Source organism: Muntiacus reevesi, chromosome 18, assembly GCF_963930625.1.
Source record: "Muntiacus reevesi chromosome 18, mMunRee1.1, whole genome shotgun sequence".
NCBI classification, from domain to species: Eukaryota; Metazoa; Chordata; class Mammalia; order Artiodactyla; family Cervidae; genus Muntiacus; species Muntiacus reevesi.
Genome location: NC_089266.1, coordinates 21,208,679 through 21,227,683, shown reverse-complemented (window position 1 = coordinate 21,227,683; position 19,005 = coordinate 21,208,679). Strand labels below are relative to the sequence as shown.

The following is a 19,005-nucleotide window of genomic DNA, read 5'->3' as shown; positions in this document are numbered from 1 at the left end:
AGCTTTCAACAGTTCTTTGTGTTTGTTGAATAAATGGCATATTCCTTTGGCTATTTCTAAACGCACACCAGCTTTCCAAAATGATCTTCCATTATTACTCTACCTATAACCGACTCTAATCATCTCTGAACAACTTCTTTATACCTTTGTCAATACTGTTTCCATTATTGAAAATGCCATCTTACCTGAGATCTGGACTCCTAAATCTTTTTTTTTTTTAATTTTTTTTATTAGTTGGAGGCTAATTACTTCACAACATTTCAGTGGATTTTGTCATACATTGACATGAATCAGCCATAGAGTTACATGTATTCCCCATCCCGATCCCCCCTCCCACCTCCCTCTCCACCCGACTCCTCTGGGTCCTCCCAGTGCACCAGGCCCGAGCACTTGTCTCATGCATCCCACCTGGGCTGGTGATCTGGTTCACCATTGGAACAGAATAGAAAGCCCAGAGATAAATCCACGAACCTATGGACTCCTAAATCTTAACTCATAAGAAATGTTAGCTTCTTTTTCAATCTTTCTTGTTCTCCCCAATTGATAGTAATTTCTCTGTTGACAGTATGTTGTACATTTTCATATTCTAATTGTTGATTAATTACTGTGAGTGTGTTTCGTCTCCTGGAAATTTCTTGAACAGGGTGACATTAACCCAACTTTAATACAGTCTATGGTTTGCAGACAGTAGGCAATCAGTCTATTTTTGTTAGGCTTACATTTAATACAAAAAAATAGAATGAATAAGTAAGACCAAAGTTGTGTTTGCTAGGCCAAAAAAGAGAAATTTATTAGAAAACAAACATGCTGCAAGACTTAAGACCTAAGAAGGGAAGAAGGAAGTTGTTACTATTGCTTGAGAATAGCCCAAGCCTCAATAGATGAGCCTGGATCTCCAGCTCCTAGCTGATGTGAAGTCTTAAGGGCTCAGGGCAGGAGGTTTGTTAGGTAAGAAATGGGGGTAGAACTTTTTCAGACGGTCGGCACCGCTCAGCAGCAGGGGGAGGTCCTGCAGGTGCGGCAGGTGGTGCGGCAGGGGGCGGGCCGGCAGCAGGGGGGCCGGCAGCACGGGGACTGCACAGAGACGGGCTGGCAGCTCGTGGTGGCCCAGCAGCAGGGGCGGCAGACCACGGCCTGGCAGGACGTGGGGCAGCAGGTGATGGGCCGGCAGCAGCCCTCTTGCAGGCTGCAGGGGTCGCAGCAGACTGGGCGGCGGCAGGGCTCGCAGATGGGGCGCGTGCAGCGGGGCACGCAGGTCACGGGCCGGCTCACGGTGGTCTGGCAGGACACGGGGCGGCAGCAGCAGGGGTCGCGGCAGAAACAGGGCTGGAGGCAGCCTCCGCCACAGCTCAGGGAGGAGACGATGGGGCCGCAGCAGGAGCCGGTCATGGTGGTGTGCGGGGCTGAGTGGGGTTGAGGAGGTGAGAGGAGTTGAGTGTTCTCAGGTGTGAGTGTCTTCCTCCTGCTCGGGGCCCTTTATATACCCAGGCCAGGAGGTGATGATGACTCTTGTTTATTGTTTGCTCAATTAAATAGAAATTTGTTTTGACTAATGGTTGCATTTTTGGTGACATGCTCATAATCTCATTAAAGAACATCTGTTGCATTCCTAAATATGGATGTATTCATGCTGTTCATCATCAAAATCTAAATACTCTGGAACGTTGGATGTGAAGCAGCTCTTGATGCTTATTTTCAGTAGATGGCATCTGACAAATCCTGGGCAAAATGGTCCTGAAGGGGCTACAATTTTTAAAGACATTAAAGGCATAAGAGTTTCTAGAGCACTGACTAGATCCTACCCTTGACCCCCAAGAGCTTCCCTGAAAAAGCCTGCATGTGAATCAGACAGGTGTTAGACAGAGTCTTCGGTGTGGATTCCTTGGGAAAATGTTTATGTTTCACTTGATATAGAGTTGAACTGCTGAGCACAGGAGAACTGATGCTTTTGAACTGTGGTGTTGGATGGTATTACCGAGTCAACAGACATGAGTTTGAGCAAGCTCCAGGAGATGGTGAAGGACAGGGAAACCTGGCATGCTGCAGTCCATGGGGTCACAAAGAATTGGACACAACTGAGCGATGGAACAGCATAGTGAAATGTACATGCCTTGAATAGTACTGAGCTCGTATATTTGTATTGAAAAGGTGACAGTTATTTTCATACACTGAGTATTAAAACACCCAAGACTGACATCTATTTTTTTTCTTTTCTCCAGCTCACTTAGTGACAACTCTGATTTTTCTGTTTTTTCTTTGTATTGGTTTTCCCTGAGGCATGATATTTTTTATACTTGTCTTTCTTGTGTATGATATGGAAGAAAAAATAACTTTTTTCTTACTATACCTTGACATGGTTGCTACAACTATGAAGTAATAAGGCAGAGGTTTTTTTTTCCTACATAAGAGATGTAGAAAACAAACTTGTTTGCCAGGGGGAAGTGGAGGAGGAATAAATTAAAAGACTGGGATTGACATAAACATACCTATATAAGATATAGATAACTCTATATAATATAGATAACTCTATATAAAATAGATAACTAATAAGGACCTACTGTATAGCACAGGGAACTCTTCTCAATACTTTGTAATGACCTATATGAAAAAAGAATCTAAAAAAGAGTGGATAGTGCTTGCTTTGGCAGTACCTATTCTAAAAAGCAAAGACTTCACTTTGTCGACCAAGGTCCATATAGTCAAAGCAATGATCTTTTCAGTAGTCATGTACAAATGTGAGAACTGGACAATAAAGAAGGCAGAGCTCCAAAGAATTGATGCTTTCAAACTCTGGTGCTGGAGAAGACTCTTGAGAGTCCCTTGGAAAGCAAAGAGATCAAACCAGTCAGTCTTAAAGGATATCAACCCTGAATACTCTTTGGAAAGACTGATACTGAAGCTGCAGCTTCAATATTTTAGCTACCCAATGCGAACACCTGACTCATTGGAAAAGAGCCTGATGCTGGGAATGATTGAAGGCAGAAGGAGAAGAGGGTGACAGAAGATGAGATGGTTGGATGGTATAACCAATTCTAAGGACATGAACCTCAGCAAACTCTGGGAGATGGTGAGGGACAGGAAAGCTTGACTTGCTACAGTCCATGGGGTCACGAAGAGTCAGACATGACTTGGTGACTGAACAAAAATATTCCATTATATATATGTACTACAGCTTCTTTATCCATCCATCTGTCAATGGACATCTAGGTTGCTTCCATGTCCTAGCTATTGTAAATAGTGCCTCAATGAACACTGTGGTACATGTGTTTTTTTCAGATATGGTTTCTTCAGGGTATTTGCCCAGTAGTGAGATTATTGGGTCATATGGTAGTTTTATTCCTACTTTTTAAAGGAATCTTCATACTGTCTTCTGTAAAGGCTGTATCAATTTGCATTCCCACCAATGGTGTGAGAGGGTTCCCTTTTCTCCAAACCCTCTTCAGCATTTATGTTTGTAGATTTTTTGATGGTGGCCATTCTGACTGGTATGCACTCTCACCACTTTTATTCAACATAGTTTTAGAAGTCCTAGCCATGGCAAACAGAGAGAAAAAAAAAAAAGAAGTAAAAGAAAGTAATTGGCCTCCAACTAATAAAATAAAATTAAAACAGTAAAAAAAAAAAAAAAAAAAAAAAAAAAATTCAAACTGGAAAAGAAGTAAAACTGTTGCTGTTTGTTGATGACATGATACTATACATAAAAAATCCTAAAGATGCCACCAGAAAACTACTAGAGCTAATCAAGCAGCTTGGTAAAGTTGCATGATACAAAATGAATACACAGAAATTTCTTCCATCCCCACACACTAACAATGAAAGATCAAAAAAGAAATTAAGGAAACAATCTCATTTACCATTGCAACTAAAAGAATAAAACCCTAGGAATTAACCTACCCCAGGAGGCAAAAGACCTGTACTCAGAAAACAATAAGACTCTAATGAATGAAAGTAAAGATGATACAAACAGGTGGAGAGATACACCATGTTCTTGGCTTGGAAGAAGTCATTGTGAAAATGACTCTACTACCCAAAACAATCTACAAATTCAGTACAATCCCTATCAAATTACCAAGGGCATTTTTCACAGAGTTAGAATACCCCAAATAGGCAAAGCAATCTTGAGAAAGAAAAACAGAGGTGGAAGAACCAAGCTCCCTGACTTCAGACTATACTACGAACCTACAATCATCATGACAGTATGGCGCACTGGCACAAAAACAGAAATATGGATCAGTGAAACTGGATAGAAAGCCCAGAGATAAATCCACACATCTTGGTCACCTAATCTTTGACAGAGGAGGCAGGAATATATAATAGAGAAATGCAGTGTCTTCAATAAGTAGTGGTGGGAAAACTGGACAGCTACATGTAAAATAAGGAAATTAGAACACTCCCTAACACTATATACAAAAATAAACTTAAAATGGATTAAAGTCCTAAAGGTAAGGCCAGACACTATGAAACTCTTAGAGGAAAACATAGGCAGAATACTCTTGGACATAAATCACAACAAGACCTTTTTTGATTCATTTCCTTGAGTAATGGAAATAAAACCAAAAATAAACAAATGGGACATAGCAAAACTTAAAAGCTTTTGTGCAGTGAAGAAAATCATAAACAAGATGAGAAGACAGCCCTCAGAATGGGAGAAAATATTTGCAATGAAGAAACTGACAACAGATTAATCTCCAAAATACACAATACCAATATCGCTTACTATCAAAATCAAATCAGTATCAAAAAGTAAACAATGCAATGAAAAAATGGGTGGAAGATCTAAATAGACATTTATCTAGAGAAGACATACAGATGGCCAGCAAGCCCATGAAAAGATGCTCACCATCACACATTATTAGAGAAATGCAGATCAAATCTACTGTGAGGAATCACAGTCAGAGTGGCCATCATCAAAAAGTTTACAAACAATAAATCCTGGAGAGAGTATGGAAAAAAAGGAGTCCTCTTACACTGTTGGTGGGAATAGAAGCTGATACAGCCAATATAGAGAACAGTATGAAGATTGCTTAAAAAAGTAAAAATAGAACTACTATATGATCCAGCAACCCCACTCCTGAAAGGATACCTGGAGAAAACTATAATTAAAAAAATACATGCATTCCAATGATTATTGCAGCACTATTTACAATAGGCAGGGCATTGAGGCAACATGAATGTCCACCAATAGAAGGATGGATAAAGAAGATGTGATACATGTGTACAATGGAACATTACTCAGTCCTAAAAGGAATGAAAGTGTGAAGTTTGCAGAGACATTGGCAACCTAGAGACTGTCATACAGAGTGAAGTAAGTCAGAAAGAGAAAAACAAACGTTGTTTAATATTGCTTATATGTGGATTCTAGAAAAATGATACAGATGAACTAATTTGAAAAGCAGAAATAAAAAAAAGAAAAGCAGAAATAGAGACACATGTGGATAGTGGCCTTATGGATACAAGGGTGGGAAGTGGGTAGTGGGATGAGTTGGAAGATTGGGATTGACATATATATATACTACTATATATAAAATAGATAACTAATAGAAACCTCCTGTATAGCACAGGGAACTCTGCTTAATGCTCTGTGATAACATATGGGAAGAAAATCCTATAAAGGGGATATATGTGTACATATGGTTGATTCGCTTTGCTGTACAACAGAAACTAACACAACATTGTAAAGCAGCTGTACTCCAATAAAAATTAATTTAAAAGAAGAGTTTTTTCCAATAAACATTGTATGCATATTGATACACTGTTCAGAGGTTGTGGGTTGGGAGACTATGCAACTGTTCTGTGATGGCACAGTCTGAAATGTGATTAATGGGCATGCTTCTTCAGGAATCATTGCCATGGGCAGTTGAGGAATTGCATGGGGGAAACATTCTCATTATTTTTCAGCTTTACTCCTCCTATGATTCACCAGACAGGGTATTGGAGCACTTTAGTATCATTTCCATCATTCAAAAGAAAGTGACTCAGGCCTCAAGAGCTAAGGCTCCCAAAATGGAATTTAAAACATAATTTTAAAACTTTAAAAGGAATGTAAATTGACTGAACATATAGTCACAGTTGGGAGAAAATCAAGCACAATCTCATCAAAGTAGATCCTCAACTCTCTTGCTTACATTTGATTGTCCACGTACACTCAGGATTTCTTCAAAGTCATAACCAGACCCTAGAAAGAAACTTGTTCTTCTGCTCTTTTTTCCCTTCCCCCACTCCAACTTTACTGAGATACCAAAAAAGGATGTCCTTTTCATCATAGGGGACTGGAATGCAAAAGTAGGAGGTCAAGAGATACGCGGAGTAACAGGCAAGTTTGGCCTTGGAGTACAAAATGAAGCAGGGCAAAGACTAATGGAGTTTTGCTGAGAGAACGAACTGGTCATAGGAAACACCCTCTTCCAACAACACAAGAGATGACTGTATCCATGGACATCACCAGATGGTCAATATCAAAATCAGATTAATTATACTCTTTGCAGCTGAAGATGGAGAAGCTCTATACAGTCAGCAAAAACTAGACTGGGAGCTGACTGTGGCTCAGATCATTAACTCCTTATTGCAAAATTCAGATTGAAATTGAAGAAAGTAGAGAAAGCCACTAGACCATTCAGTTATGACCTAAATCAAATCCCTTACAATTATACAGTGGAAGTGACAAATAGATTCAAGGGATTAGATCTGATAGACAGAGTGCCTGAAGAACTATGGATGGAGGTTCATAACACTGTACAGGAGGCTGTGATCAAAAGCATCCCCAGGAAAAAGAAATCAGCTGTTCAGTCCAGTCAGTCATGTCCAGTTCTTTGCAACCCTATGGACAGCAGCACACCAGGCTTCCCTGTCCATCACCAACTCCCGAGCTTGCTCAAATTCATGTCCATCAGGTTGGTGATTCCGTCCAACCATCTCACCCTCTGTCATCCCCATCTCCTCCTGCCTTCAATCTTACCCAGCATCAGGATCTTTTCCAATGAGTAGGTTCTTCACATCAGGTAGCCAAAGTATTGGAGTTTCAGCTTCAACTTCAGTCCTTCCAATGAATATTCAGGATTGATTTCCTTTAGGATTGAGTGGTTTGATCTCCCTGCTGTCCAAGGAACTCTCAAGAGCCTTCCCCAACACTGCAGTTCAAAAGCATCAATTCTTTGGCACTCAGCTTTTTTTATGGTCCAACTCGCACATCCAGACATGACTACTGGAAAAACCATAGCTTTGATTAGACAGACCTTTGTTGGCAAAGTAAAGTCTCTGCTTTTTAATTTGCTGTCTAGGTTTTTCATAGCTTTTCTTCCAAGGAGCAAGCATCTTTTAATTTCAGGGCTGCAGTAACCATCAACAGTGATTTTCGTGCCCATGAAAATAAAGCCTGCCACTGTTTCCATTGTTTCCTGATCTACTTGCCATAGGCAAAATGGTTGTTGGAGGAGGCCTTACAAATAGCTGAGAAAAGATGAGAAGTGAAAGGCAAAGGAGAAAAAGAAAAAATATATCCAACTGAATACAGAGTTCCAAAGAAGAGCAAGGAGAGATAAGAAAGCCTTCCTTTGATCAATGCAAAGAAACAGAAGAAAACAATAGAATGGGAAAGACTAGAGATCTCTTCAAGAAAATTAGAGATACCAAGGGAACATTTCATGCAGAGATGGGCACAATAATGGACAGAAACAGAAGCAGATGATATTAAGAAGAGGTGACAAGAATACACAGAAGGACTATACAAAAAAAATTTTAATGACCCAGATAACCATCATGGTATAAATACTCACCTAGAGCCAGACATCCTGGAATGTGAAGTCAAGTGGGCCTTAGGAAGCATCACTACAAACAAAGCTAGTGGAGGTGATGTAATTTCAGCTGAGCTATTTCAAGTCCCAAAAGTGCTGTACTCAATATGTTAGCAAATTTGGAAAACTCAGCAGTGGTCACAAGACTGGAAAAGTTCAGTTTTCATTCCAATCCCAAAGAAGGGCAATGCCAAAGAATGTTCAAATTACAGCAGAATTGCACTCATCTCACACACTAGCAAAGTAATGCTGAAAATCCTCCAAGCTATGCTTCAATAGTAGATGAATCAAGACCTTCCAGATGTTCAAGCTGGATTTAGAAAAGGCTTAGGAACTGGAGATAAAATTGCTGACATCTGTTGGATCATAGAAAAAATAAGAGAATTCCAGAAAAACATCTACTTCTACTTCATTGACTGTCTAGGTTTGACTTTGACTGTGTGGATCACAACAAACTGTGGAAAATTCTTAAAGAGATGGGAATACCAGACCTCCTACCTGACTCTTGAGAAATCTTTATGCAGGTCAAAAACCAGAGGGCTGGAATGGGTAGGGAGATGGGAGGGAGTTTCAGAAGGGAGGGGATATATGTATCCCTATGGCTGATTTATGTTGAGGTTTGACATAAAACAGCAAAATTCTGTAAAGCAATTATCCATCAAAAAAAAAAAAAAAAAGACGAAAGAAAGAAACAGAACCAGGCATGGAACAATGTACTGGTTGAAAATTGGAAAAGATGTACGTAGACACAATATATTGTCACCCTGCCTATTTAACTTATATGCAGAGTACATCACGTGAAATGTTGGACTGGATGAAGCACAAGCTGGAATCAAGATTGCCGGGAGAAATATCAAAAACCTCAGATACGCAGATGACACCACTTTTATGGCAGAAAGTGAAGAGGAATTAAAGAATTTCTTGTTGAAAGTAAAAGAGGAGAGTGAAAAACCTGGCTTAAAACTCAACATTCAATAAATGAAGATCACGGTATCTGGTCCCATCAATTCACGGCAAATAGATGGGAAACAATGGAAAGTGAGAAGCTTCATTTTCTTGGGCTCTAACATCACTGCAGATGGTGACTGCAGCCATGAAATTAAAAGATGCTTGCTCCTTGGAAGAAAAGCTGTGATCAACCTAGAGAACAGAGACATTACTTTGCCAACAAAGATCCCTCTAGTCAAAGCCATGGTTTTTCCAGTAGTCATGTATGGATGTGGGAGTTGGACCATAATGAAAGCTGGGGGCTGAAGAATTGATGCTTTTGAACTGTGGTGTTGGAGAAGCCTCTTGAGAGTCCCTTGGATTGCAGGGAAATCAAACCACTCAATCCTAAAGGAAATCGATCCTGAATATTCATTGGAAGGACTGTTGCTGAAGCTGAAGCTCCAATGGTTTGGCTACCTGATGCGAAGAACCAACTCTTTGGAAAAGACCCTGATGCTGGGCAAGATTGAAGGCAGGAGGAGATGGGGACAACAGAAGTTTAGATGGTTGGATGGAATCATCAACTTGATGGACATGAGTTTGAGTAAGCTCTGGGCGTTGGTGATAGGGAAGCCTGGTGTGCTGCAGTCCATGGGGTCACAAAGAGTCGAACATGACTGAGCGACAGAACTTAACTGACATATAGCTGTGTGATTTTAAGGTGTGTGTTGTGATGATTTGATATATGTCTCTATATTGCAAAATATTTACCACAGTAAGGCTAGTTAACACATTCTTTCCCTTACCTAATTGTCATTTTGTTGTTGTTATGATGAGGGTATCAAAGCTCTACTCTCAGAGTACCTTTCAAGTATACAGTATACAGTTGACTCTTGAACAACACAGGTTTGGGCTGCATGGGTCTACTTATATGGAAATCTTTTTCATTCATAAATGCTACAGTGCCACATGACCTGTGGTTGGTTTCATCATGGATATGGAGGAACTGCAAGTACAGAGGAACCATAGATATGAAGTCTCGGATATGGAGGGCAGAATATAAGCTGTACTTGGATTTTGACTGTGCAGAGAGTGTCAGTGCCCCTAACCCCAGAGTAGTTCAATGGTCAGTCATAGTATTGTTAACTATCATCACCATGCTGTACATTAGATCCTTGGAATTTATTCATCTCATAACTGAAAGTTTGTGCCTTCTGACCCAAATCTCCTCATTTCTCCTACCCCCCAGCCCTTGGTAATTACTTTTCTACTCTGTGTTTCTTTGAATTTGATGGTTTTAATTCCATGTATAAGTGAAACCATTACAATACATGCTTTTCTCATGTCTAACTTATTTCATTCAGCATTATGCCTTCAAGTTTCACCCCTGTTATCACAAAAGGCAGTATTTCCTTCTTTTTGTGGCTATATATAAAATTTAGCCTAATTAACGACTAATTTTATTTAGTCATTCATCTATTGGACATTTAGGTTGTCTCAGTGTCTTAGCTATTGTAAATTACTGTCATGAACATGAGAATGTGGAAATCTCTTTGAGATAGTGATTTCATTTTCTTTGGATGTATACCAAGAAGTGGAGTTGCTGCATCATAGAGTAGTTCTATTTTCAGTTTTTTGAAGAACCTCCATACTGTTTTCCATAGTAGCTGTAGTAATCGCCGCCCCCCACCCCACCCCGCCAAATAACAGTGTACCAAGGTTCTCTTTTCTCTACATCATCACACTAGCATTTGTTTTCTCTTATCTTTTTGATAATATCCATTCTAACAGGTATGAGGTGTTATCACATTGTGGTTTTGATTTGCATTTCCCTGGTGATTAGCAATGTTGAACATCTTTTCAACATGTACTTGTTGACCATCTATATGCCTTCTTTGAAAAAATGTTTACAAACCCTCTGTTTATTTTCTAAGTGAATTGGTTTTCTGCTGTCTTTTGTTTTGGTTTGTTGCTTTCTAGTTGTAGGGGTTCCTTGTGTTTTGTGGATATTAACTGCTTATCAGATACACAGTTTGCAAATAGTTTCTCCCATTTGGTGGGTTGCCTTTTCATTTGTAGATTGTTTCCTTTGCTCCATAGAAACTTTTTTGTTTGATGTAGTCCCATCTGCTAATTTTTGCTTTTATTGCTTGAGCTTTATTCTTCTCAAGGCACATTGTCTAATAATCAATTTTTCCTGTTGCTGGGGGTGAGGTGTCTATATAATGATCACATTTTGGGCAAGGAGAATCTTTTCAGAGGACAATCTCAGGTAAGAAGACTCATTTCTCTACTCTAAACACTTCTGATCCAAAACTGTTCTAAGATGACTTTTTTCTTCCTTTTATAAAGATATACAAAGAATGAGAGGTCATGAGCCTTTCAGTAAGTAATTTCAGTGTTTTCAGTCGAGGATGCTCATCCTACCCCACACCCAAGTTTCATTTCCTGGCAGAGAAAATATGGGTCATATGTGAATAATTCATGCCACTGAGCTCTGTGATTTGACACTGGTGGTAAGTCTTGTGCTATTTTCTGATGCCACTTATTCTCAAACCAGACAACACTCATTGAAAACTTTGCAACTCACTGACTATGTGTCTTTGGGCCATATGGGATAATAATAGATGTGTAATCAAGGTTGTTGTGAAGGTTAAATGAGCTAATAATTTTGTCAAGCACTAAGAACAGTGCCTGGCACTTAGTGTCTTATGTTTGTTGAGTTAATAAATATATTTTAATAGGTATTGTTTCAGTGGTGCTTTATAAGCTCTAAATTTTGAATTTAGAACAAAGATGAATGGTGTTTGATATGGTAAGTAGCCAGTTCTCTGCTCCATCACCAGAAAATACATATTAAATAAAATTATTCAGTGGGGCATTTCATTAACCATGTAAAATAAAAATATCTTGAAGGATGATATTAGAATTCCCTCTATTTGAGCACAAATCTCTGTAAGGGGGAGTCAGGCTACTGTAGAACTAACGTGTTCTGAACATGTGTCAGAATTGTGGATAGTGACACCAACCCTATTGGGAGTCCCACAGCCCATGCAACAGAGGGAGGTCTTAAAAACAACCATAAAAGAAAAGGCTTAAAATTTAGACAGGTTCTTAGTGATGGATAATATATTTTGCATAATGAATGCTAGGGCTTTATTTAACAGTATCATCCAACAACCACATTATGAGCAAATTTTAACATGAAAATACTATCTTGTGTTCTCAATTCTCAGTTGTTATACAAAAGGAGAAAAGCAATTGCACATGTAATTGGAAACAGCTAGCAATTTTTAACAATAAAAATTGTTAAAAACAATAAAATTGGTACGTATTGAAAGTGCACCTTACTTTAGGCCATTGAGATGATCCTAAAAAGTTAAAATATGATTTCGATGTTTAATAATTTGATCACATTTTAAAGACCTCAGAGAAGTCCATTATTTACAACATAATGGCATACTCTTCTATATATAATAAAAGACTTCTTTAGGAGTACAAACAGATGCTCTCTAACTTATCTGCTTTAAATTCATTTAGACTCTGGATAAATATGTTCTTAAAAAGCATAGCATAATCATAAGAAAGTTTTAAATAATTTCCCCCAGAATAGATATGAGTTTTAATAGTCCATTTCATTAAAAATAAAATGTATGTTCATTTTTAAAAATAATTAAGAAACTTATGAAGAAGAAAATATTATTCCCAGTGACTGTTAGATTTTTGTTGCATAATGTTCCAGGTATATTTTTAGGTACAAAACCACACAGACACAGACATACAGAACATACTTTTTCTTCATAAGATAATTTAATATTTTACAGCTTGCTTATTTTTTACTTAAAAGTGACAGGACAATTGTATGGGGTTTCCTAATAGGTTTACAGTCTTCAACTATTTTCAACTATTTTTGGTAATGCTGATATTATATATTATTTGACTTTTTTCTTATTTATATCTCATCTCCCTAAGTAAATTATAAGCTCTTTGAAGCAGGAACTCTGTTTTATTCCTTTATCTTCCCTCAGGGCAAATCAACTCAGTGCCCTATTCATAGTAGATATTCAATAAATACGTGTGGATAGGCAGTGATTTTTTTGCCTGGAAGATGCCATAAATGGCCAATTCCTGAGCATCAAGACAAGCAGCTCTCAAGAGCCAGTGTGGATTTAATATCCACACTAGTTGACATTGTGAATAACAGTCTAAATAATAATCAGATCTGTAATATATAGAAGGGAGTATATTACATGAAGAAGCAGTCATACTTGGTCACAAAATATAAAACAGTTCCCCTGGGCAGAGGAATGTGTCTGTGATCATAACTAATGTGAAATGTTTGGCTTAAAAGCCTAATAACAGGGGCCGTGCATTCTCTTGGGTCTTTTCTGAACATCAGTGGTTATAAATACATTAAGAAACATAGGGAGCTTCCCTGGTGGTCCAGAGGTTCAGAATCTGCCTTGCAATGCAGGGAACATAGGTTCAATCTCTGGCAGGGAACTAAGATCCACATACAGCGGAGCATCTAAGCCTGTGTGCCCCAACTACTGAGCCCTCAGGCTACAGCTAGAGAGTCTGTGGGCCACAAAGAAAGGTCCTGCATGAGGCAACTAAGACCCATGCAGCCAAATAAATAAATATTAAAAAAAGAAAGAAACTTATTTGATCTTTTATTACTCATTACTTGCCGGGGTCCAGCCTCGGCAGGATCCAGGAAGTACCCTCAGGATGAACGGCATCGGCGAGAGAGAGACGTGAGACTAGCCTTGATAGGGCCAAGTCTGCGAGGGAGAGAGAGAAAGAGAGAGAAAGAGAGAGAGAGAAAATGACCAGACGGGGGTGCAGAGAGTCTGGAAGAGTCTGGCAATGCTTTATTTTTTACCGTAGCTTTTATACCCTAAGTTAGTACATTTCTAAGGGGAAGATAGTTTAACATTACGTCAGCTTGTCCTTCACGAAACTAGGGTGTTTTCTGCATACTTCTTTGTTTATGAGGGTCTTGTACATTATCTTCTGGCCTTGAGGCTAATAACATTTTATGCAGGTCAGGTGATTGTAAACCTATTTTCCGTTTTTATGGTGACCTTAACTGAAAGGTAACAGGGTCATAGGGAAGTAGTACAGAGTAGAATTATATTCTTGTTAATACAAAAATTAATCTTTCTGCAAAAGTTGTCAGTTGCGTTTATCTAAGAAGTTTACCCCATACAGACTCTGCGGCTTCAGTGAGGCAGCTTCTGCCTAGTACTCCTGGCTGACAATTAACAACCATCTCATTGTTACCACACTAGGGCTAAGTTCTTATTTCCCTAGATCTTTAACTATATTAACAATGGTTTTTATAACACAACCGTAGCACATTAAAGGCAAAAATACAGCAAGCAAAACACAGCAAGCAAAACATAGCAAGCAAATCACAACCCAATAACCACCTATAGAATAATTTTCTTATGTTTTCTAATAGGACTCCTTTACCCCTTAAAAGGGCTCTATATCTATTAGGGCTTTTATATAATCAGGTTTTTTATGCTATTTTATGATTAGGATATTATAAGCAATCATGCATATTAGTACCAAGGGCATAAAGGCATTTGGCTAACAAACTACCAGCAAAGGAGTTTAAATTAAAACACTCCTTTCACCCTAAATAATTTCATAAAATACCACCATCTGGGAAACTTATTGATTAAAATTCTAAATTGATTCTTATTTGGGAAGAGATCGGGGAAGGCCTTCCTGCCTGTGTCAGAGAAATTAGGGAGTAGTCCATTGAGGCAGGCATCAGAAAGACAGATATCATCTTTAAGGTGAGAGCCGGGGGCAGCTTTCCGAAATCCCTGAAAACCTGATCTGCCTTGCCTGTCAGGCTTTCTCCTCGTGACCTTGTCATGGGTGGGATCTCATGAGCTGGCCTTTTCGAAAAACCCCTGAAAACCTGATTCGCCTTGCCCGTCAGGTTTTTTCCCTTACAGCCTTGTTAGGGGCAGGGTCTCGTGTGTTGGCTCCCGGCAACTGCTCTTTAACTTCAGAGATAGACAATTGGCCAGATGCCTCTTTCTATCTGAGTTAACAGGTGTCATTTCCCTGAATGAATACTCAGACTGGGAAGGTAAGTGGTAACTCGATGCAGACTCCTTCCTGGTCACTGCTGAAGACATTTCTCAGGTGTTTAGTACCTGTCCAAACTGTGGGCATTCGTGACTTGGAGACATAGCTGTTTCTGTCTTCTGTAGTCAGCTACTGTGTCCTATAAATGCCATTTACAATGATCATGAGGAAACTACCCAGATTTTATTTATTTTAGAGAACAACTAAAGAGGATTATTTCCTATCTTGCTTTGGCTATCTCTGGAAAATAGAGACAGAATCTAATGAAAGGAAATATCACAGAGACTATGATTTCTATGCGGAAAGTGTGAAGTTTATTAGAAAACCAACAACACAATATAGGAGTGAGCAGGGGTCATGGGAGCACAGGATAGTTTTCATCAGTAATTAGTTTGAAAAGGGTGCCGCCGAGTTTGAAGAGAGGAGGAATGGGCTTCTCACGAAAAGATGTGGTTCTGCTCTGAAGCTGTGGGACAGCAGGATAGACCCCGCCATCTACCTAAGGACGATGCGCGCCTAGGAAGCGCCGCTCAGCAGCAGGGGGAGGTCCTGCAGGTGCGGCAGGTGGTGCGGCAGGGGGCGGGCCGGCAGCAGGGGGGCCGGCAGCACGGGGACTGCACAGAGACGGGCTGGCAGCTCGTGGTGGCCCAGCAGCAGGGGCGGCAGACCACGGCCTGGCAGGACGTGGGGCAGCAGGTGATGGGGCGGCAGCAGCCCTCTTGCAGGCTGCAGGGGTCGCAGCAGACTGGGCGGCGGCAGGGCTCGCAGATGGGGCGCGTGCAGCGGGGCACGCAGGTCACGGGCCGGCTCACGGTGGTCTGGCAGGACACGGGGCGGCAGCAGCAGGGGTCGCGGCAGAAACAGGGCTGGAGGCAGCCTCCGCCACAGCTCAGGGAGGAGACGATGGGGCCGCAGCAGGAGCCGGTCATGGTGGTGTGCGGGGCTGAGTGGGGTTGAGGAGGTGAGAGGAGTTGAGTGTTCTCAGATGTGAGTGTCTTCCCCCTGCTCGGGGCCCTTTATATACCCAGGCCAGGAGCTGATGATCCCCACGACACATCGTCATTTCCTTGTATTTGTTTATTCCTTTTGAAATGGCCCTGGCAAGTTTAGTTAAGTTCCCTAGACATTTTTTTCAGATGCTCAAGTACTCATAAAAGACTGTTTTCCTTACTTAATGAAGACTCATTATATTTTTCTATTTATGGTTCAAATATGAATTTAATGGCCCTGACTTCAAAGTGTCCAATTATCTTCATAATTCAGTGATGCTTTTGCCAGTTGATGTTTTGATAACATAAGACTGGTTGTCATGCTCTTACTAATAGTGGAAGTGAATTCCCCAACTTATGAGTATCCTTTAATACTGTTAAGCTTCCTGGGCAAAGCAAGTTCAGAAAAATACTATAGAGATATTTTAAAAGTCACAGTTTGTCAGTAAAAGAAGAAATTTTCTGTCTACTTTTTGGAGCTACAGGAATGCATCTTAGTAAAATTCTATCATCAGTAGTTTCCCCCCCAATTTTTTTAGTGCTAAAATACACATAACATCAAATTTATTGTTTTAATCATTTTTATGTGTACAGTTCAGTGGCATTAAGTACATCCACATTTGTTGTGCCACTATCAGCACTTTTCATCACCAGAACTCTTTCATCTTGCAAAACTGAAATCCTGTACCCATTAAATAATGACTCCCCATGACCCTCTCTCCCCAGCTCCTGGAAATCTTCAATGTAACTTTAAAAAAAATCTCCCCCCCATCCCATAAATATTATTTCCAACACAAATACTGGTCCTAGCTAAAGGACCTTAGTCAAGTCAATTATCTGGTATCTGATGTGTAAAATGTGGAATATAAACCCAGCTTCTGGAAAGCACCATTCTACTGTTACTATGTTACTTTGTTTGGTCTTAGGTACATGTTTATTAATTTCCATTAGTTATATCTTTCCAAATCATGGTAAATTTTATGTAATTTTCATGATAGCCAGAATCCTTGAGTTTTAACCACATTCTAAGCATTATGCTAAAAGAAATAAATGGATTAATATATTCTTCAAAAAATCTTATGATACTAGAGACCAAACTTATTGTTTTCAAAGGGGATAGCAGGTGCTGGGCTGTACTGAGCTAAATTGCTTCAGTTGTGTCTGACTTTTTGCGACCCTATGGACTGGAGCCCGCCGGGCTCTTCTGTCCATGGGATTTCCCAGGCAAGAATACTGGAGTAGGTTACCATGCCCTCCTTGGAGATCTTCCCGGACCCAGGGATTGAACCTGCTGCCTCTCTTATGTCCCCTGCATTGGCAGCGGGTTCTTTACCACTAGCGCCATCTGGGGAAGCCTGGATAGCAGGCAGAGGAGGTCAAATTAGGAGTTTGGGGTTGACGTATACACAATACTCTATATAAAATAGGTAAACAGCAGCGACTTACTATATAGCACAGGGAACTATGCTTAATATCTTGTAATAACTTCTAAAGGAAAATAATCTGAAAAAGAATATATATACATATATATATATAAATGTATAATTGGACTGCTTTGCTGTACACTTCAGAATGATACAACATTGTGAATTAACTATACTTCAATAAAAAGAAATCCTGTGAGGTAGTTATTGTTATATCTCTTATTTTACACATAAAGCCAGATAAGTGACTTGCCTAAGGTCATCTGCTAGTGTTGGAGCCAGTAGTTATTCCAATAGTTATTAGTTATTCCAATCTATGGCAACATTGTAAGCCTAAGGAGTTGAAGAATGAAACTGTGGAAACCTCACTCCCTGTCAATAAGGAATGTCTGCTTTATTTAGGAATTTCAATGACAAATTATTTTAAAAATTGTTGTTGTGTGTGAAATGGCTAATTTTGAGAGTCATCTGGAAGAACTCTACATCTTAATTAGTATCCTTAGGAATGTGAGCCTTCTTAGAATTCCAAAACACACTCTAAGGAAAAAGTATTAAAGTTGGACATAGTTGAGTGGTGCGAGACACTACAAACAGAACCACCATCTAGATGAAGGCTGCAGCCTGCCAGCACGATGACCCCCCCCAGGTATAATAGGTCCCACAGCCTGAGGTGGTCTCAAGCTCACCCTGCCCTTACCCCACTGTCTCATGCTTCAGTGTGCCCCGTGTACTAGGCTTCCTTCTGCTTACAGGCCCCTTGTGATTTTCAATTATTTCAAATTGTCAGGGTCTGCAGGAAAATCATGTCACTCAGCAGTTTTTTTTTTTTTTCTCTGCCTCTGGATTTGCTTGGTTCTGACCTGTGCTTTACATTCAAGTCTGTTCTAGATCTGTGGCTGAAGGCTGCAATTTAAGCCTTCTTTTCAAGTATTCTGCCCACACAATCACTTGCAGGCTTATCCAGACCTGCACCAGCCACTGTGGCTGACCAGGGTATGGTGTATGGTGCAACAAACATGATCCAATAGTAATGATGAGCTTGGGATCAAACAGAACATTCTACATTTGAGAAAACACTACAAGATGAGAAAGTCTCTAGAAGGTTGAGGAGGAAAATTCTGAGGAAAGGAAAACAAAGTGTAGTGAGAGAATTGAAGAAAATAATTTTAAAAATTATTAATAAAAAACAAAGATCAAGAATATAAAGATAGAAATTGTACTTTTGAACTGTAAACCAGTAAACTGTCAAATATTTTGGCCACTTGATGCGAACAGCTGACTCATTGGAAAAGACCCTGATGCTAGGGAAAGATTGGAGGCAAAAGGAGAAGAGGGAGAAGAGGGTGGCAGATGACAAGACAGTTAAGTAGCATCATCAACTCAATGGACATGAATTTGAGCAAACTCTGGGAGCTAGTGAAGGACAGGGAAGTCTAGTGTGCTGTAGTCCACGGGGTCACAAAGAGTCAGACGACTTAGCGACTGAACAACAAAAGTGTCAAACTTAATTAAGAGGAAATTCCATTGTATATACCGACAATGTAAAGGTTTTAAAAATAATGAGCTACTTCTTGAGAAAACTTTATTCCAGGAAGGAACTTTATTAAGGAAGTTGTGGTACATATACACTATGGAATATTACTCAGCCATTAAAAAGAATTCATTTGAATCAGTTCTAATGAGATGGATGAAACTGGAGCCCATTATACAGAGTGAAGTAAGCCAGAAAGATAAGGACCAATACAGTATACTAACACATAT

At 39.8% G+C, this 19,005-nt stretch overlaps 2 protein-coding genes across 2 annotated transcripts; both read right to left on the bottom strand.

Moving 5' to 3' along the window:
* Positions 1–990: 990 nt before the first annotated feature.
* On the bottom strand, positions 991–1,389 carry LOC136150060 (keratin, high-sulfur matrix protein, IIIA3). Its single transcript, XM_065910817.1, has one exon. It carries the CDS (start codon positions 1,387–1,389, stop codon positions 991–993), a length of 399 nt encoding a protein of 132 aa, XP_065766889.1.
* Positions 1,390–15,361: 13,972 nt separating this feature from the next.
* Positions 15,362–15,760, bottom strand: LOC136150061 (keratin, high-sulfur matrix protein, IIIA3). Its single transcript, XM_065910818.1, has one exon. It carries the CDS (start codon positions 15,758–15,760, stop codon positions 15,362–15,364), a length of 399 nt encoding a protein of 132 aa, XP_065766890.1.
* Positions 15,761–19,005: the final 3,245 nt, after the last annotated feature.